Here is a 25,000-nt window from a genome sequence, read left to right as displayed (position 1 = left end):
GAAACACCCTGAAACACCCTGAGACACCCTGAAACACCCTGAAACACCCTGAGACACCAGAAACACCCTGAGACACCAGAAACACCTGAAACACCCTGAGACACTTGAAACACCCTGAGACACCTGAAACACCTGAAACACCCTGAGACACCTGAAACACCCTGAGACACCTGAAACACCTGAAACACCCTGAGACACCTGAAACACCAAAAACACCCTGAAACACCCTGAGACACCCTGAGACACCAGAAACACCCTGAGACACCTGAAACACCAGAAACACCCTGAGACACCCTGAGACACCTGAAACACCCTGAAACACCCTGAAACACCCTGAGACACCCTGAGACACCTGAAACACCCTGAAACACCCTCCTTTACCCATCCTGAGGACCACCAGATGTCTCCACAGGGTTTCCTGTCTTTTGTTCACGGGCATCTGTGTGCAGCTCTCACAACTTTCAGCTTCTCATCCATCCTGCTACAACAGCTTCTTCTTCTTCTTCTCCTCCTTCTTCTTCTCCTCCTTCTTCTTCTCCTCCTCCTCCTTCTTCTCCTCCTCCTTCTTCTTCTTCTTCTCCTCCTTCTTCTTCTCCTCCTTCTTCTTCTCCTCCTCCTCCTTCTTCTCCTCCTCCTTCTTCTTCTCCTTCTTCTTCTCCTCCTCCTCCTTCTTCTCCTCCTCCTTCTTCTTCTCCTCCTTCTTCTTCTCCTTCTCCTCCTCCTTCTTCTCCTCCTCCTTCTTCTCCTCCTTCTTCTCCTCCTCCTCCTCCTTCTTCTCCTCCTTCTTCTTCTCCTCCTCCTCCTTCTTCTTCTCCTCCTACTTCTTCTCCTCCTTCTTCTCCTCCTTCTTCTCCTTCTCCTCCTTCTTCTTCTCCTCCTTCTTCTTCTCCTCCTCCTCCTTCTTCTTCTCCTCCTACTTCTTCTCCTCCTTCTTCTCCTCCTTCTTCTTCTTCTTCTCCTCCTTCTCCTTCTTCCTCCTCCTCCTCTTCCTCCTCCTTCTTCTTCTTCTCCTCCTCCTTCTCCTTCTTCTCCTCCTTCTTCTCCTCCTCCTTCTTCTCCTCCTTCTTCTTCCTCTTCTCCTCCTTCTCCTTCTTTTTCTCCTCCCTATTCCTTCCTCTTCTCCTCCTTCTCCTTCTTCCTCCTCCTCCTCTTCCTCCTCCTTCTTCTTCATGCTGACTCTAATAGATGCTCTGCTTTACTTGTTTGGATCACTAACTTGTGTCTCATGCTTCTTCTTCTTTTTGTTTTTGTTGTGTAACGTGTGTGTGCGCTCTGCATGGCTCTGCTGCAGTCGTGTGTGTCTCCTTTACCATCTGAGTGTGTCAGTGAGGACTCTTCCTCCTCCTCCTCCTCCTCACCCTCACACAGCGAGCCTCACACCGCGCTGCAACAGGTGAACGCCTGCATCTGAAAACACACACACACACACACACACACAGTGTGAGCTCCAAACGATGACAGTTCTTAACCTTAATTAAAACATTATCTGTAACATTAATGAGGTCAAAGGTCACGGCTGCTGTTTTCATTTCATGACATCTTTAAATTGTTGTTGTTGCCTCTCCATCATCCACTCACCTTCAGTTGTTCAACGGTTATGACCCTCCCACTGCCCTCTGTCTGCATGGAGTGGTACTGCAGGCCCAGGACACCCACCTGCACCCTCCTCCATCTTTCACCTCCTCCTCCTCCTCCTCCTCTCCCATCTCCTCGCCATCCTGTTCGTCTGCGTCTCCCACCTGGCCATGGTGTCGTTCAGGATCAGGCCAATCAGGAGAGCTGGTGCCGTCATCCAGAGTCCTGTCCTGGAAGGTTTGATCCTTGTCCACCCCATCTCTTTTTTCTTCTATTCATTCCTCCTGTTTTTTTCCTTAAATCTCATTCGTTCCTCTCTTTCTTTGAAGACAGACACTGCACACTTCCTTCCCTCTGTAGCTCTTCAGCTTCATTATTTACATGCAGAAATTAAACCTACAGACACTTAGCCCATTTAGACCCAAGGAAGCCTAAAAAAACACTTTAAATCAACCTAACCCCTAACTCTAACATTTTTCTGAAAAACTGCAGTCTTTACTAGAATCTTTATACCTGTATCAGAGACAGACCTTCAAAATAAAACATGTGAAAGCTTAAAACTATTGGCTTTAAATGTAAATGATTCATTGCCTGATGAGATGTAGAGCCCCCCCCCCCCTCCTCTTCAGAGTGGATGCTCACACAGGTCAGCATGTGGTGGACACTGTAGCTTCAGTGTTTAGCCAGCTCTGCATGTGGTGGACACTGTAGCTTCAGTGTTTAGCCAGCTCTGCATGTGGTGGACACTGTAGCTTCAGTGTTTAGCCAGCTCTGCATGTGGTGGACACTGTAGCTTCAGTGTTTAGCCAGCTCTGCATGTGGTGGACACTGTAGCTTCAGTGTTTAGCCAGCTCTGCATGTGGTGGACACTGTAGCTTCAGTGTTTAGCCAGCTCTGCATGTAGAGACACTGTAGCTTCAGTGTTTAGCCAGCTCTGCATGTGGTGGACACTGTAGCTTCAGTGTTTAGCCAGCTCTGCATGTAGAGACACTGTAGCTTCAGTGTTTAGCCAGCTCTGCATGTGGTGGACACTGTAGCTTCAGTGTTTAGCCAGCTCTGCATGTAGAGACACTGTAGCTTCAGTGTTTAGCCAGCTCTGCATGTGGTGGACACTGTAGCTTCAGTGTTTAGCCAGCTCTGCATGTGGTGGACTCTGTAGCTTCAGTGTTTAGCCAGCTCTGCATGGGTCTGTAAAGCTTTCTGCGTTCTAACCTCTCTCCATGTTTCATCTCCAACATTGATCCTAGTTTGAGCAGCTTTCTGCTGCTGGAGCTTATTAGAAACATGCAGAGGCTTTTTAGCTCGGGTACAATCACTTCTATCTGAAGCAGTTCCACTGCCCGCTTCCATCGCTGCAACACCTGTTCACCTGATAACTGCTCTCATATCTGGCAAACCCAGGGGCGTCCAAAACGGCCTTCAAAGCCCCGCCTACCTTCTCTGGTCCAATCAGATCCAGAGCATTCAGGAGCAGAATCTAAAGTTAGAAGGAGGACATACTGGCTGCTGCATTGTTGTCAGATTGGTCCTTTAAGAGAAGAGTTTTTATCCGGACCAGAGGTTTAACGAAATGCTCTGAGACTGTCAAAGCAGCAGCTGTGTCACTGATTGATGATGCTGTTCATCTGTGTAGGATTGGACCAAACCGGGTCCATACGAACAGGGAATGGTCAACACTCTGAAGAGAAGCAAAGACAGGAGAGAGACTACAGATCCCAGCAGCCACCAGGGCGCCACCACACCTGGAGAGGAACCCCCGGGTGTCAAAGGAAGCCCCACAGTGAAGGTCAGATGGTGTTTCTTTAAGTGTGTGCTTCCGCTCAGCTCACACACAAGCGTTTCATTTGTGATTCATTTATTCGACCCTGGCAGGAGGACCGCGAGGCCCATGAGGAGCTGGCCCGAGTATTAGCCCGGGGCCTCAGGTTGGACATCCACGGCTCCAGCAGAGACTCTCTGCAGGGCTCGAGCGGCTACAGTAGCCAGACCAACACGCCGTGTTGCTCAGAGGACGCCATCCACTCCACGGGTACACGCCACAATCGCTGAATGCTCAATGCTGATTTGATTCTAGTTTAGATCCGAAGATATGGATACCTGTTTGATCCACAGCTGAGTCAATGTGTTGGTGTAATTTAAACGGAGCTCTCTGCTTTTTTTTAAAGATAAAGTTTGTATTTAAAGCGTGTTATCTGGAAAGTTCTCCCCCCTCTGTACGGATGGAGGTCACTCAAAGTGTGTTCTTCTTCCTGCAGTGTCAGACTGTGATTACTGCTCTGTGGGAGGCGATCAGGACGGCGAGCAGCAGCAGTCTTCAGAATTTGATAAATCCTCCACCATCCCAAGAAACAGTGACATCACTCAGTCCTACCGCCGGATGTTCCAGTCCAAACGCCCCGCCTCCACCGCCGGGCTGCCCTCGCACCCGTCTGCCGTCATTACCCCGGGAGTCGCCACCATCCGAAGGACGCCGTCCTCCAAACCCAACCTGCGACGGCCCTCTGGGGGCCTCAGCTTGGGCCCCATCCCAATCAAGCCCCCCATGATCCCGGTGAAGACCCCGACCGTGCCCGAGCATCCTGGCTTCCCCAGCAGGTCAGCATCAGACATACCGACCAGCCCGTTGACCCCGGGCACCAGCACATCACCAAAGTCCAACCCCTGGCAGACCCAGCACGTGGGCGAGGGCTCAGACCCCCCCACCCCTCCACCACAGCCCAGCGGGCGGGTGGAGTGGGACCGCGGGTATCTCCCAGAGCTCCTGGAGGAGACGGAGTATGGCGAGGTGGAGGACTATCTGGTGGCTATTCGACGAGGCGTCAGGCTCAAGAAGGTGACAACCAATGACCGCTCAGCGCCAATTATTCACTGAGACGGTAAACTGGAGACATTCTGAGTCCCTGCGTTCAAAGGACGCACAAAAACAACAAGGACGAGGAGGAGGAAGACTAGGAGGAGGTTGCCCAGAGTCTCTGAAAAGGGATCATTTAGAAACGTACCTACTAAACTTTGAGGGAAGATGTGATGCTGCAGTGAGTTCATTACGTTTTTGCCAAATGAAGATTTAGAAGATTTCAAAGTAAAGCACCTTCACCTTTGGCCAAAGACAAATTGTCTAAATAACAGCTGACAGCTTTTCTGTTCGTGGTTGTAGAGCTGTCTCTGATGAAAGAAGCTACGATGACTTTTCAATCTGAAACGAGTCCAACAAAAGAACGGGTGTCACGGTCACAAGTGTTAATAACGTGCTGAAGGACGCTCAGAATCTCACCAGCTTTGGTTTGGTCCAATGAGCTGTTCATGTGACAGAATTTCTCCACAGGGACACATGTTCAAGAAAATGCAGGTTTCTTTTAGAACCTTTGGCACTTCACTTCCTGTTCCGCTCCACTGATGCTGATCCACGTTACGTCCCCTGGGCAACCTCAGTCCATCAGAGGAAAGGTGTGAAGGACTTAGGAGGTGATTGTCGTAGCAGAGAGGACACAGATGAAATGTTGATGTGTGCAGTATTAGGTGACAGTACGTGCTGAGAAGAGTGGCGTGTACATATTTATATTGACGTGTTTGTTTGTCATTCTTTTATCGTCTCCTGTTTCTATTTAAGGTGCCAAAAGCCCGAGTGCTGAAGGAACTGAAATAATCTTGACTACACTGGAATGGTTTTCTTGTGAAATGTAGATGGACGGTTGAAGAGTATTGACTGGACTTACGTAGAGTGTTACAAAAAGACAAACCACTGGATTACTTTAACAAACAGTAGATTGACCTGGATGTTTTCAAGTCCTGGTGTGAAATAACATGTCAGGCTTTTCAGAGTCATTTGGTGACTGAGGCCGATGATGATTGTCAATTCCTAAACGATGTTAGAGAGGACATATTCTCCCTCTTCTCAATCAGTCCTCCTGTTGTCTAAACGAAACATCAGTGTTTCTGAGCTTTGCTCCAAATATAACATGAATCCAGCAGCAGAGGAGGTTTGTGACTCTGTAGAAACCAGCTCTCTCTGAACGCTCTGTTTTGGTGCGTATGTCTCTTTAAATGCAACAAGCCCCGCCCCCTGAGTTTTCCTAGCAGACATCACTGCTCTGTAGAGAGCATAAAAATGGTAGTAGACCTGCAATTTTTTTTTACTCTAGTCTGGAGGTGGAGTCCAGGGGAGGGGAGGGGCTTATTTAACTAGAATCCAACTTGTGATGTCACAAACTGAGAAAATTTGAAGGAGAGCATTTTTCTCTGTGTTGTCAGACTTCTGCAGACCACAAACAAAGGATGGATTTATTTCACATGTTGTGGGCTGATAGACTCTCAGGTTACCCACATGCATGTTCAAAAACACTGTCAAAGTGGATTTTTCATTATACGTCCCCTTTAAAGTATGCAACATCTGTGACTGCAATTATTCTGTCGGAGGCAGCCATGGTATTATAAATATCAAACATAGGATTTATGATTCCTTGACGTTGGGGTAAATCGGCGCCTTTAATCGTCCAGTGTTCAGCGAGCCTAAGCAGTGGTTAGTGTCAACAGAAAGACCAGGTACCGTGGACGCCAAATAAATGAAGTCTGCTTTTAGTTTTCTTAAATCACATTTTTTGTCTCTGGTATAAATATACTTTTGTTCATGCATAAATCTGTATTTTCTTTTGATACCAGTCCGTTTTTGTGATTGCTTTTGTTTCTGCAACATTAAAGCAACGGTAGCCTATCAGACGTCACACAGTATCTCAGACAGACTTTATCTGTGACTCTGTTGGCCACCATGTTGACCATCTCTCTGTTCAGTGTTCAACGTTTTAACTGCAGATAAAAAGTCATCGATGTGGCGTGAGCAAACATTGATCAAGGTCGTTACTAAGAGTCCTGTGGTCATTCCTAGTCAGTGCAGTCGAGCAGGTTTTATTGGTCTGTTGCAGTAAAGACCGTGTTTGCTGGTAGTGAGCTGTAAAAATTGGAAAAAATAAAATGGTGTCATCTTTATAAAGCGTCTTTTAGAACCAGGCAGCCATGATGGAGGTTGCTAGCATAAAGCTGGTTAAATGTTCTTGATGTGGTAGATTAAATTATCAAATTATTCAAAAACAGTTCAATATCTAATAACATAAAGTTGTTGTTAACAAATGTTTGTTAGCTACCTAACTGAAAGCTACGTTTACATGAGTTTGAATTATGTGATCTCATATAGCTACAGCTTTACGTTGGATGCTAGCTACTGCAACAACACATTTTTAGCAGCTGATCTCCATAGACTGTACAAAGAAAGTCTCCTCTTGTTCACATGGCCTCACAACATCTCTGGAATTGGTGCTGTAACTAGCTAGCGAATTAGCATGCTAACTCTCTTGCTAACATGTAAAATTGTTGAGATAAAAAGGTTCAGTGAAGCATTAAGTTAAACAATAAAACCAGGACAATGCCACAAACTAATTTACATTCCTTGCTAAAGTTAGCTAGCAAAAAACAGGACAGAAAGCTAGCTAGCTTGTTAAATTATGGAGAAAAGTAAAACAGTAAACTATTCTAACTGTGAAATGAATCTAACATCATGCTTTTAACAATTAAGAATCTTATATAATAAAACCGAACAACTAAAGAATTATGAAACGACACCAGATATTTGGACTCTAAATTGTTAGCTTCAGTTTGGCTATGACTCAGGCCCAATGTGGCATTTTAGCAGAAGCTAGCACTGTAGCATAAAAAACAAAATTTGTCAGACATCTTGAACTGTTCTCTTAAATATTCTCTACTCATCAAGATGTTTCAGCTAGCAGTGAGCTCAACCTCCTAAACACATGGAGCCGCGGTTCCAGAAGTTTCTCTGCTTTGGCATAAAGTGAAATTGATGAGTGCTTCTCGAGCTGAGAAGTTGAAAATGTTTTAACTTTAAAGCACCTGCTCCACACAGCCGCAGAGAAGAGCTCCTGCCACGTCCGCTGTGATGTAGAAATCAATGGTTTCGCAGGCGGTGCCTCTTCGTGTACTCGGGTGCTTATGGGACCAAAAAGGCTTTTAGAGAATAAGTGACAAAATCCTCTAATAGCAGGAACAGACAGGAACATTTCGAACTGAACCCACGTATACCTTGCTGTGCAATACTATTCACATAACTGCGTCAAATATCTAAACCTGTGAACGCTTGTGATTGAACGTCAATTAGCTGAACAGCTAACAAACGTGTGGTGGTAAATTAGCAAATGAGCTCAAATAGAATCCCTGCTGCTTTGTAATCTTTACTGTTAATAGAGCGTTATTAGAGTCATTAAATATCTTCCTTTTTCTACACTCCTGACTGTTGAGCATTTAAAACCTTAACAAAGCTGTTTGAATATGCATGTTCTTTTTTAGTTAAAGATTTAATATAATCCGCTTGTTTTCTACTGGAGCTCATTTTTGATCTGCCCCTCGTAGACCAGAATGCATTGTACATGCTGCTCGTCATGAAGTCTGTTTTCTTAATGTCTAGTGTGACTGCAGTTTGATGACTGAAGTCTGTTCACATTTGGGTCTCTTTTATGTGCCTGTGCAGGTTTGTCAAACACACTTGTGAAGCTGATGCGATAAAAAGCGGATGAAGCTAAATGTTTGAACCTGGGACAATGAATGAAACTGTGTCAGGTGTGAGTGAGGCTGGAACACACTGAGGGTTAAAGTGATTATATCAGCAGCAGGAGATCATTTACTAAATGCATGGGGGGACAAATCAGCCAATGGGATGGAAGTCAGATAAGCGCCCACCCTCTGTGTGTGGAGGCCTCCCTGTCTGTGAGCGAGGACAGCAGAAGTCTCTGTCCTCTCCTTTCAATGTGTTAGCGGGTTTTTTGTCACCACGTTTCTTAAACGCTGCCATGGAGTGTCTTTGTGTTTTTGATTGTACAACATGTCACTGAGGTGTTCTCCTGAAAAAGTTCCAATAAATGCATTTTAAAGGTCAAGCGTTCTGGTCTGAATATTCAGATTTATGCAGCCAGAAACATAAGAGCTCATATTACAGATTTATGAACCTTAAATGACCTTTAAACGGTCTCCATCACAAGTCGCTCTAATCCTGGGCCTCTGAAGTTCTGACCTCTGTAAGGACATCAAACTGGGACGCCTCTGAGGAACAGGAAACATGGGTTTAGTTTCTCATTCATTTTGGAGCCGCAGTACACAGAACGTCCTGCCGTCACGACGTCATGTGACCTGAGATCAGCTCTGCAGGCTCACACTTCATGACCTTTGTAATAACCACACTGTGCAGTCTCTGACGTCATGGTTTATTATACAGACATCACGTTGTAGTGCACAGTGTCCACCAGAGGGCAGCACCAAACAGCCGTCCTCTCACTGACGCATCGAAAACATCACTTCAAACTGAATGAACTCAACACCAACTCAAGGTTTCCATGGCAACAAGCAGCATCCAGAACAGGATTACTACATCATACTAGGCCATTATTATTTATCGTCCTACGAATTTAAACTTGATCAAATAAAAAAACCTCCAAAACTTTCCTTTAAATATTGTTCAGATTCTGCAGCTTCGAATCTTCAGACTGTGGCGTGTGGAAGGAGGAGTGTCTGACCTTTCACCTCTCTGACCAACAGCCATGACCATCTAATCAGTCTGAGCTAGGGAGGAGAGGAAGAGGAGGAACAGAGCAGAGAAAGAGGAGGAGAGGAAGAGGAGGAGGAACAGAGCAGAGGAAGAGGAGGAGGAGAGGAAGAGGAGGAACAGAGCAGAGGAAGAGGAGGAGGAGAGGAAGAGGAGGAACAGAGCAGAGGAAGAGGAGAGGAGAGGAGGAACAGAGGAGAGGAGGAGGAACAGAGCAGAGGAAGAGGAGGAACAGAGGAGAGGAAGAGGAGGAGGAACAGAGGAGAGGAAGAGGAGGAGGAACAGAGGAGAGGAAGAGGAGGAACAGAGGAGAGGAAGAGGAGGAGGAACAGAGGAGAGGAAGAGGAGGAGGAACAGAGGAGAGGAAGAGGAGGAACAGAGGAGAGGAAGAGGAGGAACAGGAGAGGAAGAGGAGGAGGAACAGAGGAGAGGAAGAGGAGGAACAGAGGAGAGGAAGAGGAGGAGGAACAGAGGAGAGGAAGAGGAGGAACAGAGGAGAGGAAGAGGAGGAACAGAGCAGAGGAAGAGGAGGAGGAACAGAGGAGAGGAAGAGGAGGAACAGAGCAGAGGAAGAGGAGGAGGAACAGAGCAGAGGAAGAGGAGGAACAGAGGAGAGGAAGAGGAGGAGGAACAGAGGAGAGGAAGAGGAGGAGAGGAAGAGGAGGAGAGGAAGAGGAGGAGGAACAGAGGAGAGGAAGAGGAGGAGAGGAAGAGGAGGAGGAACAGAGGAGAGGAAGAGGAGGAGGAACAGAGGAGAGGAAGAGGAGGAGGAACAGAGGAGAGGAAGAGGAGGAGAGGAAGAGGAGGAGGAACAGAGGAGAGGAAGAGAGAAGATGTTACACAGAGGAAAAGCAAACATCCATTAAAGCTTAAAAACTCCAGTTTCCAGACGGTTTGTTGTCCCTGAACGCCTCAGTGATCCTTCGAGCGGATCAGTTCAGCATGATGAACGTTACGTTTAGTGTTTTTAAAATCTCATCATTCAAACATTTGATGACATCATAAAGATGGATTCTTAAATATTTCTGTAAAAACAAACAATCAGAACAGACATAAAACTTAAAATAAATCAAAGTTTGTCTCTTAATATCTGTAAAAAGATGGACGACATAACAGCTCTCTAAAAGTGAAGCCAAAACATTCAGAGCTCCCCCTGCTGACTGGCTGCAGCGTTGCTTTTATCATGAAGGCTGATCAGAGGAAGGGGCGGAGTCTAACTCAGCGTCTGAGGTGAGGGACATTTGGCTTCACTTTGTTCAATGAGACGTGTCGTCCGTCTTTCTACACTCAGAGTGTTGTAAACTTTATGTGCACGCTCCTTTAGTTTGGCACGAGGAGGTGTTCCTCTACAGCTGAAAATAAAAACACGTCACAGCGCCCTCGTGTGGACGAGTCAGGGAGTTCTTCCTCCAGGAGTGTTACAGAGTAAACACACTCAGTGTCACGACTGCTGACAGTTTGTCAGGAGGATTAAAGATGCAGCGTGCACGCTCAGGAGGGGTCGCTGCACGTGCACGCTCAGGAGGGGTCGCTGCACGTGCACGCTCAGGAGGGGTCGCTGCACGTGCACGCTCAGGAGGAGGGGTCGCTGCACGTGCACGCTCAGGAGGAGGGGTCGCTGCACGTGCACGCTCAGGAGGGGTCGCTGCACGTGCACGCTCAGGAGGAGGGGTCGCTGCACGTGCACGCTCGTGCACGTGCACACTCAGGAGGAGTCGCTGCACGCTTTCTCTTCTTTCTCTTTGTCATCATCGTCGCCCAGAAACAGCAGAGGGAACATCCCCAGGATGCACCCGATGGTCACGCCGATGCCTTTCCCCTGCAGGACGAAAAACATCTTCATCATCATCTTCATCACCATCATCATCACCATCATCACCATCATCATCAACATCATCACCATCATCACGACTAAATCAGACACATCTACTGACACGACGTTGTCTTTGACCCCGTGAGAACAGCGTCACACTCACAACGTGAGTTAACCCTTCGTTCTCTGAACCCACCATGTGAGCGCTCACTCTGGTCTGCCACATGTCCACCTGTTTGGGCGTCAGATCAGGAACCTGCATCCCCAGCTTAGAGACCAGAGACTCCACATAACCTGCAAGACTACACACACACACACACACACACACACACACACACACACTAATGTAAAGTCATCAAAGGAGAGAAGGAGGAACTTTACTCAGAGAGCACTTTGAACAGTTCTTACCCGAGACCGGCCAGATCTGAGACCAGGTTCCCCAGAGCTGCAGCTGGAGGGCGGGGGGGGGGGGGGGGGGGGGGTACATAAACAGGTATTAGAATAAACCGAGGTGTTTACATGTCAAACAGTCCGTCCCTCACAGAGACCGGGCCCCCATCCCTCACAGAGACCGGGCCCCAGTCCCTCAGAGAGACCGGGCCCCAGTCCCTCAGAGAGACCGGGCCCCCATCCCTCACAGAGACCGGGCCCCCGTCCCTCACAGAGACTGGGCCCCCATCCCTCACAGAGACCGGGCCCCCGTCCCTCACAGAGACCGGGCCCCAGTCCCTCAGAGAGACCGGGCCCCCATCCCTCACAGAGACCGGGCCCCAGTCCCTCACAGAGACCGGGCCCCAGTCCCTCAGAGAGACCTGGACCCCGGGCCCCAGTCCCTCACAGAGACCGGGCCCCCATCCCTCAGAGAGACCTGGACCCCGGGCCCCAGTCCCTCACAGAGACCGGGCCCCCATCCCTCAGAGAGACCTGGACCCCGGGCCCCCGTCCCTCACAGAGACCGGGCCCCAGTCCCTCAGAGAGACCAGGACCACCCAGCGGCGAGCGAGGCGCACACACTGCTTCCTGTCTGAAAGTGACTGAGCCGTCCTTCACTCTGATTGGACACTTTGGGCTCAGTTACAACCATAGAAAGGAGAGACGCTGGTCAAGATGGAACCAACGAGCCAATGAGATGATGCCATGTGGCGCTTCATGTGAGGAGTTCTTACCCGCCATGGTGGAGATCCCCAGAGTGACCCCGATGGACAGCTCGATCTGCGTCCCCTGGAGAGACAAGGACACCAGGACGTAACGATTCGCTCAACTTGCAGCACGATACGATTCTTTCGTTTTTACAAAACGACGACGTCGTCTCTCCGGCTCCAGACTCGAGCGGGGCCACACGCCGGCTTTACTCTGACAAACTGTTTCTACACTTCCTGTCTGCATGAATGAGGTCACTTACAGCGGCGATCATGATGGCGTTGTCCAGGAAACCAAAGCCAACGAATGGGAGGGCGTTATGGAACAACACTGAGAACAGACAGAAGAGTTAACCAACCAGGGGCTTCTCCTGTTCATACCAGCCAATCACAGCGCAGACAACAAGCCACACCCACATTCACACCTTTAGAGTCCGCAGGTAACGAGCGTGTGTGTGTGTGTGTGTGTGTGTGTGTGTGTGTGTGTGTGTGTGTGTGTGTGTGTGTGCGTGTGTTTCAATCTCACCGTATCTGATCTGAGCTGTGGTCGGCGGCGAGGGAGCCAACGTCTCTGAGAAAAAACAAAAACATGAAAAATACATCAGGAGTTTATTCAGTAACTGTTCCTTCAAAATAAAACAGAGCAGCATCCTCCTCTCCTACAGTCAAACGGCTCCATTGTCCCTTCAAAATAAAACTCAAGTCTCCTCCTAAAGTGAAGCTGCTCCTCTGTCCCTTCAAAATAAAACTCAGTCTCCTTCTAAAGTGAAGCTGCTCCTTGTCCTTTCAAAATAAAACTCAGTATCCTCCTAAAGTGAAGCTGCTCCTTTGTCCCTTCAAAATAAAACTCAGTCTCCTCCTAAAGTGAAGCTGCTCTTTGTCCCTTCAAAATAAAACTCAGTCTTCTCCTAAAGTGAAGCTTTGTCCCTTCTGGGCCTCCGTACATGTGTGACTGTGTCTGCAGAGACTCTGTCCTCTGACTGGATTTGACTCTTCTGATTTGTTCTGGTCGACTCGGGACGCTTGTGGGCGGAGCTGGTGTGTTTCCTCCAGCCAATGAGAGCGCAGCAGGTGAGTTTAGGATACAGCTCAGTGATTGGAGGAGATTCAAAGCGGTTTATCACAGCGCCCTCTAATGTTCAACTAAACACACACACACACACACACACACACTATAAATAGTTGTGGTTATTTTTAACGGGTTGGCTCTGAATCTGGCGGCGGAGGTCACAGCTGTCCCTTCTGGAGGACAAAGTTTAAATCTGAAGTGTAACGAGAGCCAGCAGCACGTCAGTCTGTAGAGACAGACGGACGGTCACCGGTTCAAGTCCCGGAGTTCGTCTGGTAGCTGGAGACGGTGAGCCCCGCCCCCTCACGGCATTTCCTGCTGAGTAACGAGAGCGATGACAGGAAGACGTCACACATCTTTGATATGACCTCACAGACTCCCGTCTGTTCCACCGCCACGCCGCATCATTTTCACTACTTTAAAACCTTTAACAACATCAACTGTTATTTAGGAGCTTGAAAAACGTCACTTCCTGTCCCGTCCAGGAAAAGAAGCGTCTCACCGAGGAGCGTCGTTGGCGGCTGCGTCTTCTTCTTCTCCAGCAGAGAAGCCTTGGACGCAACACGAAGTGATTATCAAACTGAGACTGAAGACAGACAAGGACAGAGACCGACAGGTCAGTGAACGCACCACGACGTGTGCAGAGCGAGGAGGCGTGTCCATGAGTCCAGGTATCTTTCACCTCCAGTGTGCTCACGTGATCTCAAGCGGCGTTAAAGGTCAGTAAAACGTTGAAGTGCAATCCGTGAATGAATCTACTTCTTCTGTCCGCCACGTGATTCTGTGTGACCAATCAAAGGCCAGTAAGGTACACAGTCTGCAAGGGTTAAGGCTCCGCCCACTACAGGGCACTCCCAGTGACGTCACCTGCTCAGGTGAGCGATGTAGTCAGCTCTCTTAGTTTCTGATATCAATCAAAGCAACAAACTAAAGTCTACAGACCGGAAGTTGTTGAACTCTTCACTGGTTCTGCTGCTTTCTTTGGTTTAAATTAAGTCTGCACGTGCTCAATTAACGGACCAGAACTTTAAAGCATTAACACGGAGCCGAGCACGCGCGCACCTGTCTGAGGTGTGACACCACGCGCGCACCTGTTTGATGTTTGAGAGCACGCGCGCACCCGTTTGATGTTTGAGAGCCCGCGCGCACCTGTTTGATGTTTGAGAGCACGCGCGCACCTGTTTGATGTTTGAGAGCCCGCGCGCACCTGTTTGATGTTTGAGAGCACGCGCGCACCTGTTTGATGTTTGAGAGCACGCGCGCACCTGTTTGATGTTTGAGAGCCCGCGCGCACCTGTTTGATGTTTGAGAGCACGCGCGCACCTGTCGCGAGAGCACGGTGTGATTATCAGAGCAGGTCGAGTCTCTGATACATGCAGGTGAGCGCGAGCTGCTTACCTGTGACTTGTCCTTCAGTATCACCTGCGCACGCGCTGTCTTACCTTGAGCGATGGCCGTGGAGTGGAAGCCCTGCAGCTCGTGCAGCAGGCACGTCCTCTCGGCCGGCTGCAGGCGGTAGATGAACTCTTTGGCTCTCTGCGGGGAGTTCAGCGGCTCCTTCGGCTCCTTCCTGCCGTGAGTGCCGAGGCTGCGGCCGGCTGTGAGCCGCCCTGTGCCCGCCGCGGAGGGCTTCGAGCCCCGCGGGCGGAGAAGCGTCCGCAGGGTCCGCGTGAGCATTTTAACGAACTCCGTAAAGTCTTTAAAGTCACCGGAAGTGTGTAATCCTTTCACCTGGCTTTAGTCCTCCAATGTCTCGCGCTCGGGGAGAAGTAGTTTCTTCTTCTTCGCTGCTTTCGGCCGCCGTCTGATTCAGTTTACCGGATCTCTCTCCTGGACTCGGTTCTATTTACAGCTTGGACGTTCAGAACCGTCTCATGATCGTAGAAGAGGCGGTCAGGAGTTTGGCACATGGAGTTCATGAGAGAGACGAAGACGTAAGGGTGTCAGGTTATCCGGAACACACAAGTGGAGGCCTTCAAAATAAAATACGCTATTATTCAAACGGAAGTCGATCAGTGCCACTAAAATAATTTCACTAAGTTTAATTAGATGCATTTAAAATAGAATGAGTTTGTCATTATAAAATTGTACAGCGAAATTATTTAACCCTTTAGAGACATTCACATTTAACTCTTTTAATCTGAAACTTTAAACATTTCCTGTTTGTACTTCTTAGGTCAGACAGGTAAACAAGAAACTATTTCTTTAAAGATCTTAAAAATGTCACTGAAGTTTTTGAGTAAGTATTTTCTTGACATTCTGACTTTAATCTTTAATTTTTTAAAATCAGAATCCGGATTTTATTTTCTTGATTTAATTCAGAATCCTCCGGAGGCCTGAAGTCCCAAACAGTTTAAAATGTAAATATTTAATGTTAATTATTTTAACTTCGGGGCCTCCTTAGGACTCAGACTTTAATAGACTGGTGTAGTTTTGAGTCCTAAAACCAGGAAGTGAGTTAGCATTTTCCGTCTAAACATTAAACTCAGATTTCTGGTTTGTTTTGGAGCATTTAGAGAGATTTCTCTTTAATTTAAAACATCTTGGATCAGTTTTGTCCTCTCAGTGATTTTTGATTTTCACTCAGATTTGTCTTCTTTGTACAAAATCACAAATGTTTGTTTAAATTCAGAGTTTAACTGACATTAAACTATAAAACAACCGCCTGTTTTGACCTTCCCAGCCACCGTATGTTGAAGCTCTTCAAATACTCGTCCTGACGGTGGGTGGCGTTCTGGGACCTGAAGCGCTGAGCGTTTGGAGGAGCAGTCATCTTGGTTTTTAGACGTGGCGTTGAATGAGCAACATGACTGACCTGGAGGAGAACGTTCAGAATCTTCTCCTGAAGTCACACCGATCAGGAAAATAAAAGAAACTCTTATTCTGAAATCCTACGGGAGGAAGTGTGCATGTTGTGTTTATTATATGTACAAGAATGTACACAAATGTAAGCAGGTCGCACAAGAGACCAGTAGTAAGTCATGATAAAGAGGTATATCAGTGATTACAGTAGCACGCCATGTTTGGAATCACACACACATTCACACGCAGACACACACACCTTCACACGCAGACACACACACCTTCACACGCAGACACACACACCTTCACACGCAGACACACACACCTTCACACGCAGACACACACACACTCAGACACACACACACACACCTGTGTTTCTGCTCAGTGTAGAGCTCTCAGTGTTCAGACTCTCTGAAACATCTTCATCTGTTCATTTAACCAACACACACACACACACACACACACACACACACACACACACACACACACACACACACACACACACACACACACACACACACACACACACACACACACACACACACACACACACACACACACACACACACACACACACACACACACACACCTCGAGCCCTTACAGAGAAATCAAAGTGAAAGAGACAGAAAGTCATCCCTGAACGATCTGAGCAATAAGATTCTTTTTTTTAACTTAAATAAAATAATTTCATGTTTTGTGCTTCAGTCCTCCTCAGAGTCTGCTTCAGTCCTCCTCAGAGTCTGCTTCAGTCCTCCTCAGAGTCTGCGTCAGTCCTCCTCAGAGTCTGCTTCAGTCCCCCTCAGAGTCTGCTTCAGTCCTCCTCAGAGTCTGCGTCAGTCCTCCTCAGAGTCTGCTTCAGTCCTCCTCAGAGTCTGCTTCAGTCCCCCTCAGAGTCTGCGTCAGTCCTCCTCAGAGTCTGCTTCAGTCCTCCTCAGAGTCTGCGTCAGTCCTCCTCAGAGTCTGCTTCAGTCCTCCTCAGAGTCTGCGTCAGTCCTCCTCAGAGTCTGCTTCAGTCCCCCTCAGAGTCTGCGTCAGTCCTCCTCAGAGTCTGCTTCAGTCCTCCTCAGAGTCTGCGTCAGTCCTCCTCAGAGTCTGCTTCAGTCCTCCTCAGAGTCTGCTTCAGTCCTCCTCAGAGTCTGCGTCAGTCCTCCTCAGAGTCTGCTTCAGTCCTCCTCAGAGTCTGCTTCAGTCCCCCTCAGAGTCTGCGTCAGTCCTCCGTGGAGTCCGTGTCGTCGTTGATGTAGTCTTCTTCTAACGGCGTGCTGCCGTTCTGCGTCCCCCACTCGTCCTCGTCGTACTCGATGCTGTCGTTGTCCTCCAGCAGTTCGTTGTCCGGCTCTCCCGCCGCGGGCTGCACGCCGGCTGCGGCTCCTTCCGCCGGCGGCTCCTCGGCCCGCTGTCCGTACTGGGCTTCTCCCGGAGCGGGCGGGGCTGCGGCAGCGGCGTCCGGCGGCGCTGCGTAGCCTCCGTTGTTGTTGGAGAAGGCGACTCTGTCCGGGCCGTCGTCCTCCACGTACACCCTCTGGTGACACATGGGACACGTGTCCTGGATGTACAGCCACTTCCTCAGGCACAGGGCGTGGAAGTAGTGGTGACACGGCGTGATGCGGGCCGACGTGGAGAACTCCTGGTAGCAGATGGCGCACACGTCCTCGATGTCCCCGAGCTGCTCGCCACGCAGCTCGGGCAGCGAGTTGATCTTCTTGACGGCCGTGCGGCGGTTGATGAAGGTCTTCCAGCCGTTCTTGGCCTGCAGGTAGATGTTGAAGTACGCGTGCAGACACATCATGCAGGCGCGGATCTTACTGCCCGACTCAAACATCATGGTGTAGGCGCCGTTCCCGAACATGATGACGCCGAACAGGAACTCAATGATGTTTCCCGTGGAGCGCACGTAGTACACGTAGTCGTCCAACTTCTCCCACAGGACGTTAGAGAAGCCGTCCGCCATGAAGAGGCCGTAGACGGTGAGCGACACGACCACCTGGAGGAGGAAGCAGGGACACACGTGAGACGCCGGCGTCCACTCTTACAGAGAAAAACAAAGAGGAAGACTCGTCGTCGTCACCTTGAGGCACAGCTCCACGCAGAAGGCGGTGACGGCGAACAGCCACGTGTTGAGGGCGTAGTGATGCCAGAGGGCGTAGCTGAGCACCACGGGGAGCACGAAGAGCGCCGTGGACACCAGCAGGACGGGGAAATGGCGTCGAAACGAGGAGACGTGGGAGGCGCTGAGGGACATGAGCACGGGGTCGGTCATGCCGTGGATGAAGTGCAGGATGGCGGTCAGCAGAAGGCACATGTTCCTGCTCAGACGGACCTGCAGAGCGAGACGCACGTCAGAAAAAGCACCTGCTGCCCTGACCTTTGACCTCTCAGCATTATCCAATTAAACGCTCCTGAACTTGGAGGTGAAGGGTCAGACTCGTACCAGGCGCTCCTCGGGGTCCAGGCTGCTCAGGCCCGTCTGCAGAGCCAGAATGAAGAACAGGACCGGAGCCACGAAGCCCAGACGCTTGTCCTCCTCCTCGGTGGAACCTAAAGGGTTAACAGAGAAGAAGAAGAAAGGTCACGGCTCGCTCTCGTCACATTCGAGGCTTCGCACGGCAACCAGCTCGTTACCGATGAACGCCAGGATGCTGAGGCCCAGGTAGTGCGCCACGGACGAGATGACGGCGCTCATGCCCAGCACGGTGAGGGTGGAGTCGCAGCCCGAGATGATCAGGTTGCTGGTCAGGTCCCAGAACACGTCCCAGCTCAGCAGGTAACCCTGGAGACAGGAAACACGAGGACGGCTGCGGTCACATGACCACCATGATGGTCACCAGCAGGCGGCGACACGATAACAAAACACCCGTCTGATCTGACCTGCAAGTCGGAGCTCCCGTCCGGGGCGTCGCCGCTCTCCCTCCTCACTGCACGCACCACGTAGACCAGGATGAGCGCCTGTGCCGTGACCCGGGTCAGCCAGAACACCCGCAGCACGTCGGGGAAGCGGATCCTCTTCCAGGTGTCCTCCAGCAGCAGCTGCAGCCCGTAGATTCTGTACATGTGGCGGATCAGCAGGTACACGTACCGGCACGAGTAGTAGAACCACTTGAGCCTCATGGCGAGGCACACGGCCGTGTTCAGAGCGAGCGCCGTGCCCGAGAACACGGCCAGCGTCTGTCTGACGTCTGCGGGCAGCTCGATCATCAGCCCCCACAGAGGGATCATGATGTCCAGGACCACCAGCGCGGCGAACAGCGACTGCAGGTTCAGCAGGAACACGTAGCCGACCCCGAAGACCAGCTGCACCGCCGCCATGCCCAGCCACAGCGTGGGCCCGTTCCTCGGCAGCAGCCTGAAGCCCAGCGCCGCCTTGTAGTAGGCGCTGTAGAAGTCTATGTGAGACGTGGCGTAGTAGTTAAAGAGGACCGCCGCCACGGCGAGGAGGACGGCGAAGAAGAGCGTGTAGAACTTGAACAAGGCCTTCTGGGAGAGCAGCAGAACCACGCTGGAGACGAGGACACCTGGAGACACACACAAACACACACTGAGTTGTGTAACTTCGGGGTCAAAGGTCGTCTGACACGTTCACTCTCTCCAGCCAATCAACAGCTGAGGATTATAAACGTCATCACATGTTTTAAATGTAAACACCGTCAGCGGGCTCGAACCCTCAACCCTGAGCACACAGGAAGCTAACAGGAAGCTAACCGGAAGCTTCTCCTCTTGAAGGGCTGACGTCTTCAACAGCTGACGTAACCATGACAACGTCAGACATCAGCTGACACGCTCACACAATAAACCTGACAGGTAGACGTGAAGAGCTCGTAGTGACGTCACTGCTGCTAGGTAAATCGGCTTAAGTCGCTGTGACAGTTGACGTCACTTCACGCCGCAGGTGGCTAAACGTCAGGTAGCTAGCTGTCCGCGAGGCTCACCTGTCGGACTCTGAACACTCACCTGAGACCCGGAGCAGAACCTTCCCCGCGGCGCCGGCCCAGCACGAGCCCGGGTCATAGTACGAGTTAAAGATGGCGTCGATAATAAAGATACAGGGGACTCTCAGAGCCACGTCCAGAACCGCCAAGGCCTGCTGGCCTATCCGGGCCTGAGGGGACGCCATGCGGCTGCAGGGGGGCTCACGGTCCGGGGGAGTCCGGCTGAGTCCAGTTTGGTTTCACTTCGCGGATGTTTGTCACAGAGAGCGGAACCTGCTGTCGTCCGCCATGTCCGCCTCACTCCTCTTCTTCTTCTACGGTTTCATGTCGAGCTGCTTCCATCCGGGCAGCGTTAGCGCCACCTGTCGTTCAGAGTCATGACTGAGGTTTTCACAGCACCGGAAATAGATTTATAAAAACAAGCAGAAGTCAAAAGTGACACTTCTTCTTCTTCTTCTTTTCCCGGCAGACGATGTGCGCATTGCTGCCCCTATCGGTGTGATGAAAATAGTCATTTTGTAGTTATTAGGAGTTTTTCAGGAAGTGACGTCACTAGGCGTAAGTTCCAAGTCCATCAATAACATCCTGTAAAGTCAGACAACACGTCCCTTTCTCTACATGTGAAACCGACCATCATCTCCTTTACGCCCCAGTGTTCGAGTCCACGTCACTGACGTCTCCTGACTTTCAGTCTGGACTCCGAGCAGTGATCGACATGTAAACAGGAATATTCTCTGAGTGAATACCTTCTTCAGAATACAGTCTGAACTATGGACCTTAATATGACGTAAACACAGTCAGTGTCACAGGTGTGTATGGACAGGATTTAAAATAAACACGTACAAAATCAAATACCTTTGTGACAAAATTATTTATTACAAATCAGGAATTTTGACAGTGTTGTTGATCAGCTGAAGAACACTTTGAAGTGTTGATGATCAGATGAAGAACACTTTGAAGTGTTGATGATCAGATGAAGAACACTTTGAAGTGTCTTTGATCAGATGAAGAACACTTTGAAGTGTCTTTGATCAGATGAAGAACACTTTGAAGTGTTGTTGATCAGATGAAGAACACTTTGAAGGGTTGATCAGATGAAGAACACTTTGAAGTGTTGTTGATCAGATGAAGAACACTTTGAAGGGTTGATCAGATGAAGAACACTTTGAAGTGTTGTTGATCAGCTGAAGAACACTTTGAAGTGTTGTTGATCAGCTGAAGAACACTTTGAAGTGTCTTTGATCAGATGAAGAACACTTTGAAGTGTTGTTGATCAGATGAAGAACACTTTGAAGGGTTGATCAGATGAAGAACACTTTGAAGTGTTGTTGATCAGCTGAAGAACACTTTGAAGTGTTGTTGATCAGATGAAGAACACTTTGAAGTGTCTTTGATCAGATGAAGAACACTTTGAAGTGTCTTTGATCAGATGAAGAACACTTTGAAGTGTTGTTGATCAGATGAAGAACACTTTGAAGTGTTGTTGATCAGATGAAGAACACTTTGAAGTGTTGATCAGATGAAGAACACTTTGAAGTGTCTTTGATCAGATGAACACTTTGAAGTGTTGTTGATCAGATGAAGAACACTTTGAAGTGTTGTTGATCAGATGAAGAACACTTTGAAGTGTTGTTGATCAGATGAACACTTTGAAGTGTTGTTGATCAGCTGAAGAACACTTTGAAGGGTTGATCAGATGAAGAACACTTTGAAGGGTTGATCAGATGAAGAACACTTTGAAGGGTTGTTGATCAGATGAAGAACACTTTGAAGGGTTGATCAGATGAAGAACACTTTGAAGGGTTGTTGATCAGATGAAGAACACTTTGAAGTGTTGTTGATCAGATGAAGAACACTTTGAAGGGTTGATCAGATGAAGAACACTTTGAAGGGTTGATCAGATGAAGAACACTTTGAAGTGTTGTTGATCAGCTGAAGAACACTTTGAAGTGTTGTTGATCAGCTGAAGAACACTTTGAAGTGTTGTTGATCAGATGAAGAACACTTTGAAGGGTTGATCAGATGAAGAACACTTTGAAGTGTTGTTGATCAGCTGAAGAACACTTTGAAGTGTTGTTGATCAGCTGAAGAACACTTTGAAGTGTTGTTGATCAGATGAAGAACACTTTGAAGTGTTGTTGATCAGCTGAAGAACACTTTGAAGTGTTGTTGATCAGATGAAGAACACTTTGAAGGGTTGTTGATCAGATGAAGAACACTTTGAAGTGTTGATGATCAGCTGAAGAACACTTTGAAGGGTTGTTGATCAGCTGAAGAACACTTTGACAGTGTTGTTGTAGATCGTGTTGGCCAACTCGAGCGGCTCCTCCTCCCTCGCTGCCGCCATCACCTCCAGAACTTGTCTGGTGGAGACAAAAAGGGACATTTTAAGGAGACTCCTTGAGATCAAAACTGAAAATCCTTCCTCCGACAGGACTCACATGATGTGACACGGCTCGTTTCTGTCCTTCAGGCAGTGGCCCGCCTCCCATTTCTTCTTTGTGGGAAATGTAGTCTTGACATATTTGGAGCCTGCGTGTGTGTTTTTCACGCCGCACCACGGAGCGTCTAAAGAGGAGCATGAAGGTATTCAGGGGGTGGAAATGTTTGACTTCAGAGATATTTATACATGGTCACTTCCTGTGTGAAGCGTTCAGACTCACCTGTTTCTATCATCAGTCTCTCCGTGGGGACGGTCTTCATCGCTTCAATGTTCGCTTCTGTTTTCAAGGAGCTGAAAAACAAATACACAAACTGCTTAATGTTTGTTTAAACATGCTGCATCACTCTGTGACTCCGTTTCTACGTCGATCTAACAGAACAATAACCTCCAACATGGAGGACGCCGTCTCTCTCTCTCTCTGGTGTCCACAGAGCGATGAACAATGATCTGATATTTGGTGTCCAGGATTTTAATAAAAGGTTCAAAAATCTCATCGAAGTTTAGAGTCTGAGTCAGTGATTGGCTGTTGTTGATGTCGTCTCTGAATCCTCTCACCATCCGTTTATTCCGATGTAAAGGTCGAGGTCAACCAAGGCGGCGGCGTCCTCTGCAGTCCCGTCGAAGGAATGCACCTGAGAGACGAGATTCAAATTCATCAGGTAGAATTTATCGAGGCGGTCCACATCTTATCAGATCAAGCCCCGCCCTCACCAGGAAGTAACCCTTTGTCAAGCCCCGCCCTCCTTAGTTACTGTTACTATGTTAGACAATAAAGTCAATAAAGTGGATAAGTAGAGTCACTCTCCACCAATCAGTGAGCTCTGCAGGACAGGTGGAGTCATCCTTACCACTCCTCCAACACATCGCTCTCGGTTTCTCTTCATGATGCCTGTCAAAAAAAAGAGAAAATAAAATCAGTCAAACTGGACCGGAGGTCGTGTTCACAAAGAATTTCTGCCCGGGATGAAAAGCAGATTTGCTCTGACTCCGCCCCCAAACATGACATGATGTAAATCCTCTCCTCCATGTTCCTCTAACATGTGTCTCTATCTGTCTCCAAACCCCCCGATGATGAGACAAGTCCATCCTCTCCGTCTTCTGCCTGCTCTACTTTTCAGAACATGTGTTCCCTTCATGACATCACAAAGGGCAGTAGCCCCTCCCCCAGGTGGGTGAGCTGCTGACACACACACACACACACACACACACACACACACTCACTGATGAAGTCCTGGTGGGAGTTTCTGCAGTGCAGGAACATGGGCAGCCTGGTTTCCTCTGCGAGGTCAAACTGCTTCTCAAAGTATCTGAAGAAGAAGAAAAGATGAAGAGAACTTTTTCAGGAGAAGAAGAAGAAGAAGAAGCCTCCGTGTGTGTGGCGTGCGACATAACCACGAGGTTACTCGTGTTCTGCTCCTGTTTGTGCACTAACGTCCAGAATCACAATAAATCCTTCATGAAGTTGTCGACCCTCGAATCACGGCTCTGTGACGCCACGTGTTTCTGCTGCGGCGCCGTCACAAAGGTCTGACAGAGGTCACAAAGGTTTGACCTTTTTAAAAAAAGACCACCCGTGGCGGAAACTGAAACACGCATGTGAGCGGCGGTTTCCTCTTTGATTCAATCAGTCAATCTTTATTTGTATGCTCGCTCTCGTGTTCCTGTCCTCGCCGCTGAGGTCGCGCTGCGAGGCGTTTAAAGCATAGTCAGGGTGAGGAGGTCGAGTCACGTGTCCGCACGACTTTGACACATGACGTCATGTTCTTCACGCGTGTGACATAAACAGAAGGTGTCTGGTGGCGAGGAGTCACATGTCAACGAGCTGGAGCGCCATGTGGAAGTTCTCTCCTTCAAATCTCTCCAACTTACTTGAGTTGAGTCTCTTTGGGACAAAATTCTAATCGGTCGAAATCTGGAAGAAGAAGAAGAAGACGGGCGTTACATGATGTCACCACTGACCTTCATTCAGCAGGCGGAGGGCGTGCGGGCTCGAGACAGGAAGCAGCCTGACGAGCAGAGCTGCACACAGGAAGTGTGTGACCATGCACGAAGGGGACACGTAACGTGAAACATCAATGTTTTAAACATGTTACATTTGAATAAAGGGGAGGAGTCTAAACTCCTTTTCAGGCGTGTAAGATTGAAGCACGTTGACTTTTTTTTGTGTTTTTACAGCTTCTAATCAAATCTACGTACTGGACGTTCAGAGACACAAATACCAGTCCACCCAGTCCTCCCAGTCCACCACGCTGAAGACTCACCGAGGCCGCACTCTCCGATGGCCACCACCTTCCCTGTGTGTGCCGCCGCCAGCGCCCTCAGAGCGGACAAATACTCCACCTCGCCGCTCTGCTGGAAGTCAGCGCAGCGGGTGGGATGACAGCCGACGGTGCAGAAGAAGTCGTCTGTGTTCAAAGAGTTTAAACACACCACGGTCAGTGAGGCCGGGGGGGGGGGGGGGGGGGGGGGGGGGTCCAAACATCAGAGCGTGTTACCTCGGCTCTCTGCCAGTCTCAGCGCCTCCCTGCTGTCCTCCAGGCTCCCCGCTGTGATCACAAACTGGACAAAAGAGACGCAGGACAGCACGCATCAGATCGCTTCATGTCAGCACCATGACCCCGCCTACCGTAACCAC

At 49.1% G+C, this 25,000-nt stretch overlaps 4 protein-coding genes and 1 long non-coding RNA gene across 5 annotated transcripts in view; 2 read left to right on the top strand and 3 right to left on the bottom strand.

Annotated features, from left to right (window-relative positions):
* Positions 1 to 4,795, top strand: part of LOC306839917 (protein MTSS 1-like) — a 9,259-nt gene extending 4,464 nt beyond the window's left edge. The window contains exons 6-10 of the mRNA XM_079368864.1: positions 1,292 to 1,393; positions 1,585 to 1,812; positions 3,209 to 3,361; positions 3,448 to 3,604; positions 3,831 to 4,795. Of these exons, the coding sequence (XP_079224990.1) occupies positions 1,292 to 1,393; positions 1,585 to 1,812; positions 3,209 to 3,361; positions 3,448 to 3,604; positions 3,831 to 4,447 (1,257 nt within the window). The 3' untranslated portion in view covers positions 4,448 to 4,795. The remainder of the gene's footprint in view (positions 1 to 1,291; positions 1,394 to 1,584; positions 1,813 to 3,208; positions 3,362 to 3,447; positions 3,605 to 3,830) is intronic.
* Positions 4,796 to 10,797: 6,002 nt separating this feature from the next.
* On the bottom strand, positions 10,798 to 15,566 carry tmem65 (transmembrane protein 65). The gene is made up of 8 exons (XM_079368881.1): positions 14,636 to 15,566; positions 12,651 to 12,695; positions 12,388 to 12,455; positions 12,152 to 12,206; positions 11,394 to 11,436; positions 11,182 to 11,287; positions 10,870 to 10,991; positions 10,798 to 10,817 (listed from the first exon to the last, which is right to left on the bottom strand). The coding sequence occupies exons 1-7, from the start codon at positions 14,868 to 14,870 to the stop codon at positions 10,878 to 10,880; spliced, it is 666 nt and encodes a 221-aa protein (XP_079225007.1). The 5' UTR covers positions 14,871 to 15,566; the 3' UTR covers positions 10,798 to 10,817; positions 10,870 to 10,877.
* Positions 15,048 to 16,087, top strand: LOC306839934. The gene is made up of 2 exons (XR_013781271.1): positions 15,048 to 15,127; positions 15,877 to 16,087. It is a non-coding gene; the product is annotated as an uncharacterized lncRNA (long non-coding RNA).
* Positions 16,088 to 17,040: 953 nt separating this feature from the next.
* On the bottom strand, positions 17,041 to 20,298 carry rnf139 (ring finger protein 139). The gene is made up of 6 exons (XM_079368862.1): positions 19,945 to 20,298; positions 18,865 to 19,508; positions 18,619 to 18,766; positions 18,428 to 18,534; positions 18,065 to 18,316; positions 17,041 to 17,980 (listed from the first exon to the last, which is right to left on the bottom strand). Exons 1-6 carry the CDS (start codon positions 20,105 to 20,107, stop codon positions 17,204 to 17,206), a joined length of 2,091 nt encoding a protein of 696 aa, XP_079224988.1. The 5' UTR covers positions 20,108 to 20,298; the 3' UTR covers positions 17,041 to 17,203.
* A 1,728-nt stretch (positions 20,299 to 22,026) lies between these two features.
* The window catches only part of tatdn1 (TatD DNase domain containing 1), a 5,182-nt gene continuing 2,208 nt past the window's right edge, over positions 22,027 to 25,000 (bottom strand). The window contains exons 4-12 of the mRNA XM_079368197.1: positions 24,861 to 24,924; positions 24,627 to 24,770; positions 24,235 to 24,277; positions 23,587 to 23,672; positions 23,214 to 23,254; positions 22,921 to 22,997; positions 22,586 to 22,656; positions 22,364 to 22,490; positions 22,027 to 22,285 (exon numbers count right to left, since the gene is read on the bottom strand). Of these exons, the coding sequence (XP_079224323.1) occupies positions 22,189 to 22,285; positions 22,364 to 22,490; positions 22,586 to 22,656; positions 22,921 to 22,997; positions 23,214 to 23,254; positions 23,587 to 23,672; positions 24,235 to 24,277; positions 24,627 to 24,770; positions 24,861 to 24,924 (750 nt within the window). The 3' untranslated portion in view covers positions 22,027 to 22,188. The remainder of the gene's footprint in view (positions 22,286 to 22,363; positions 22,491 to 22,585; positions 22,657 to 22,920; positions 22,998 to 23,213; positions 23,255 to 23,586; positions 23,673 to 24,234; positions 24,278 to 24,626; positions 24,771 to 24,860; positions 24,925 to 25,000) is intronic.

Source organism: Symphodus melops (assembly GCF_947650265.1).
Source record: "Symphodus melops genome assembly, chromosome: 18".
Classification (NCBI taxonomy): domain Eukaryota; kingdom Metazoa; phylum Chordata; class Actinopteri; order Labriformes; family Labridae; genus Symphodus; species Symphodus melops.
This window is presented reverse-complemented; position numbering and strand designations above follow the sequence as displayed.

Excerpts from the sequence above, each read along its gene's own strand:
- tmem65 (XM_079368881.1), bottom strand. The coding sequence starts at position 14,870 with ATGCTCACGCGGACCCTGCGGACGCTTCTCCGCCCGCGGGGCTCGAAG. Across the intron at positions 12,696-14,635 it reads CTCCACGGCCATCGCTCAAG|AGACGTTGGCTCCCTCGCCG; the intron begins GTAAGACAGCGC and ends GTTTTTTCTCAG. Across the intron at positions 12,456-12,650 it reads CACAGCTCAGATCAGATACG|TGTTGTTCCATAACGCCCTC; the intron begins GTGAGATTGAAA and ends GTCTGTTCTCAG.
- rnf139 (XM_079368862.1), bottom strand. The coding sequence starts at position 20,107 with ATGGCGTCCCCTCAGGCCCGGATAGGCCAGCAGGCCTTGGCGGTTCTG. Across the intron at positions 18,767-18,864 it reads ACGGGAGCTCCGACTTGCAG|GGTTACCTGCTGAGCTGGGA; the intron begins GTCAGATCAGAC and ends TCCTGTCTCCAG. Across the intron at positions 17,981-18,064 it reads GCGTGGAGCTGTGCCTCAAG|GTGGTCGTGTCGCTCACCGT; the intron begins GTGACGACGACG and ends TTCCTCCTCCAG.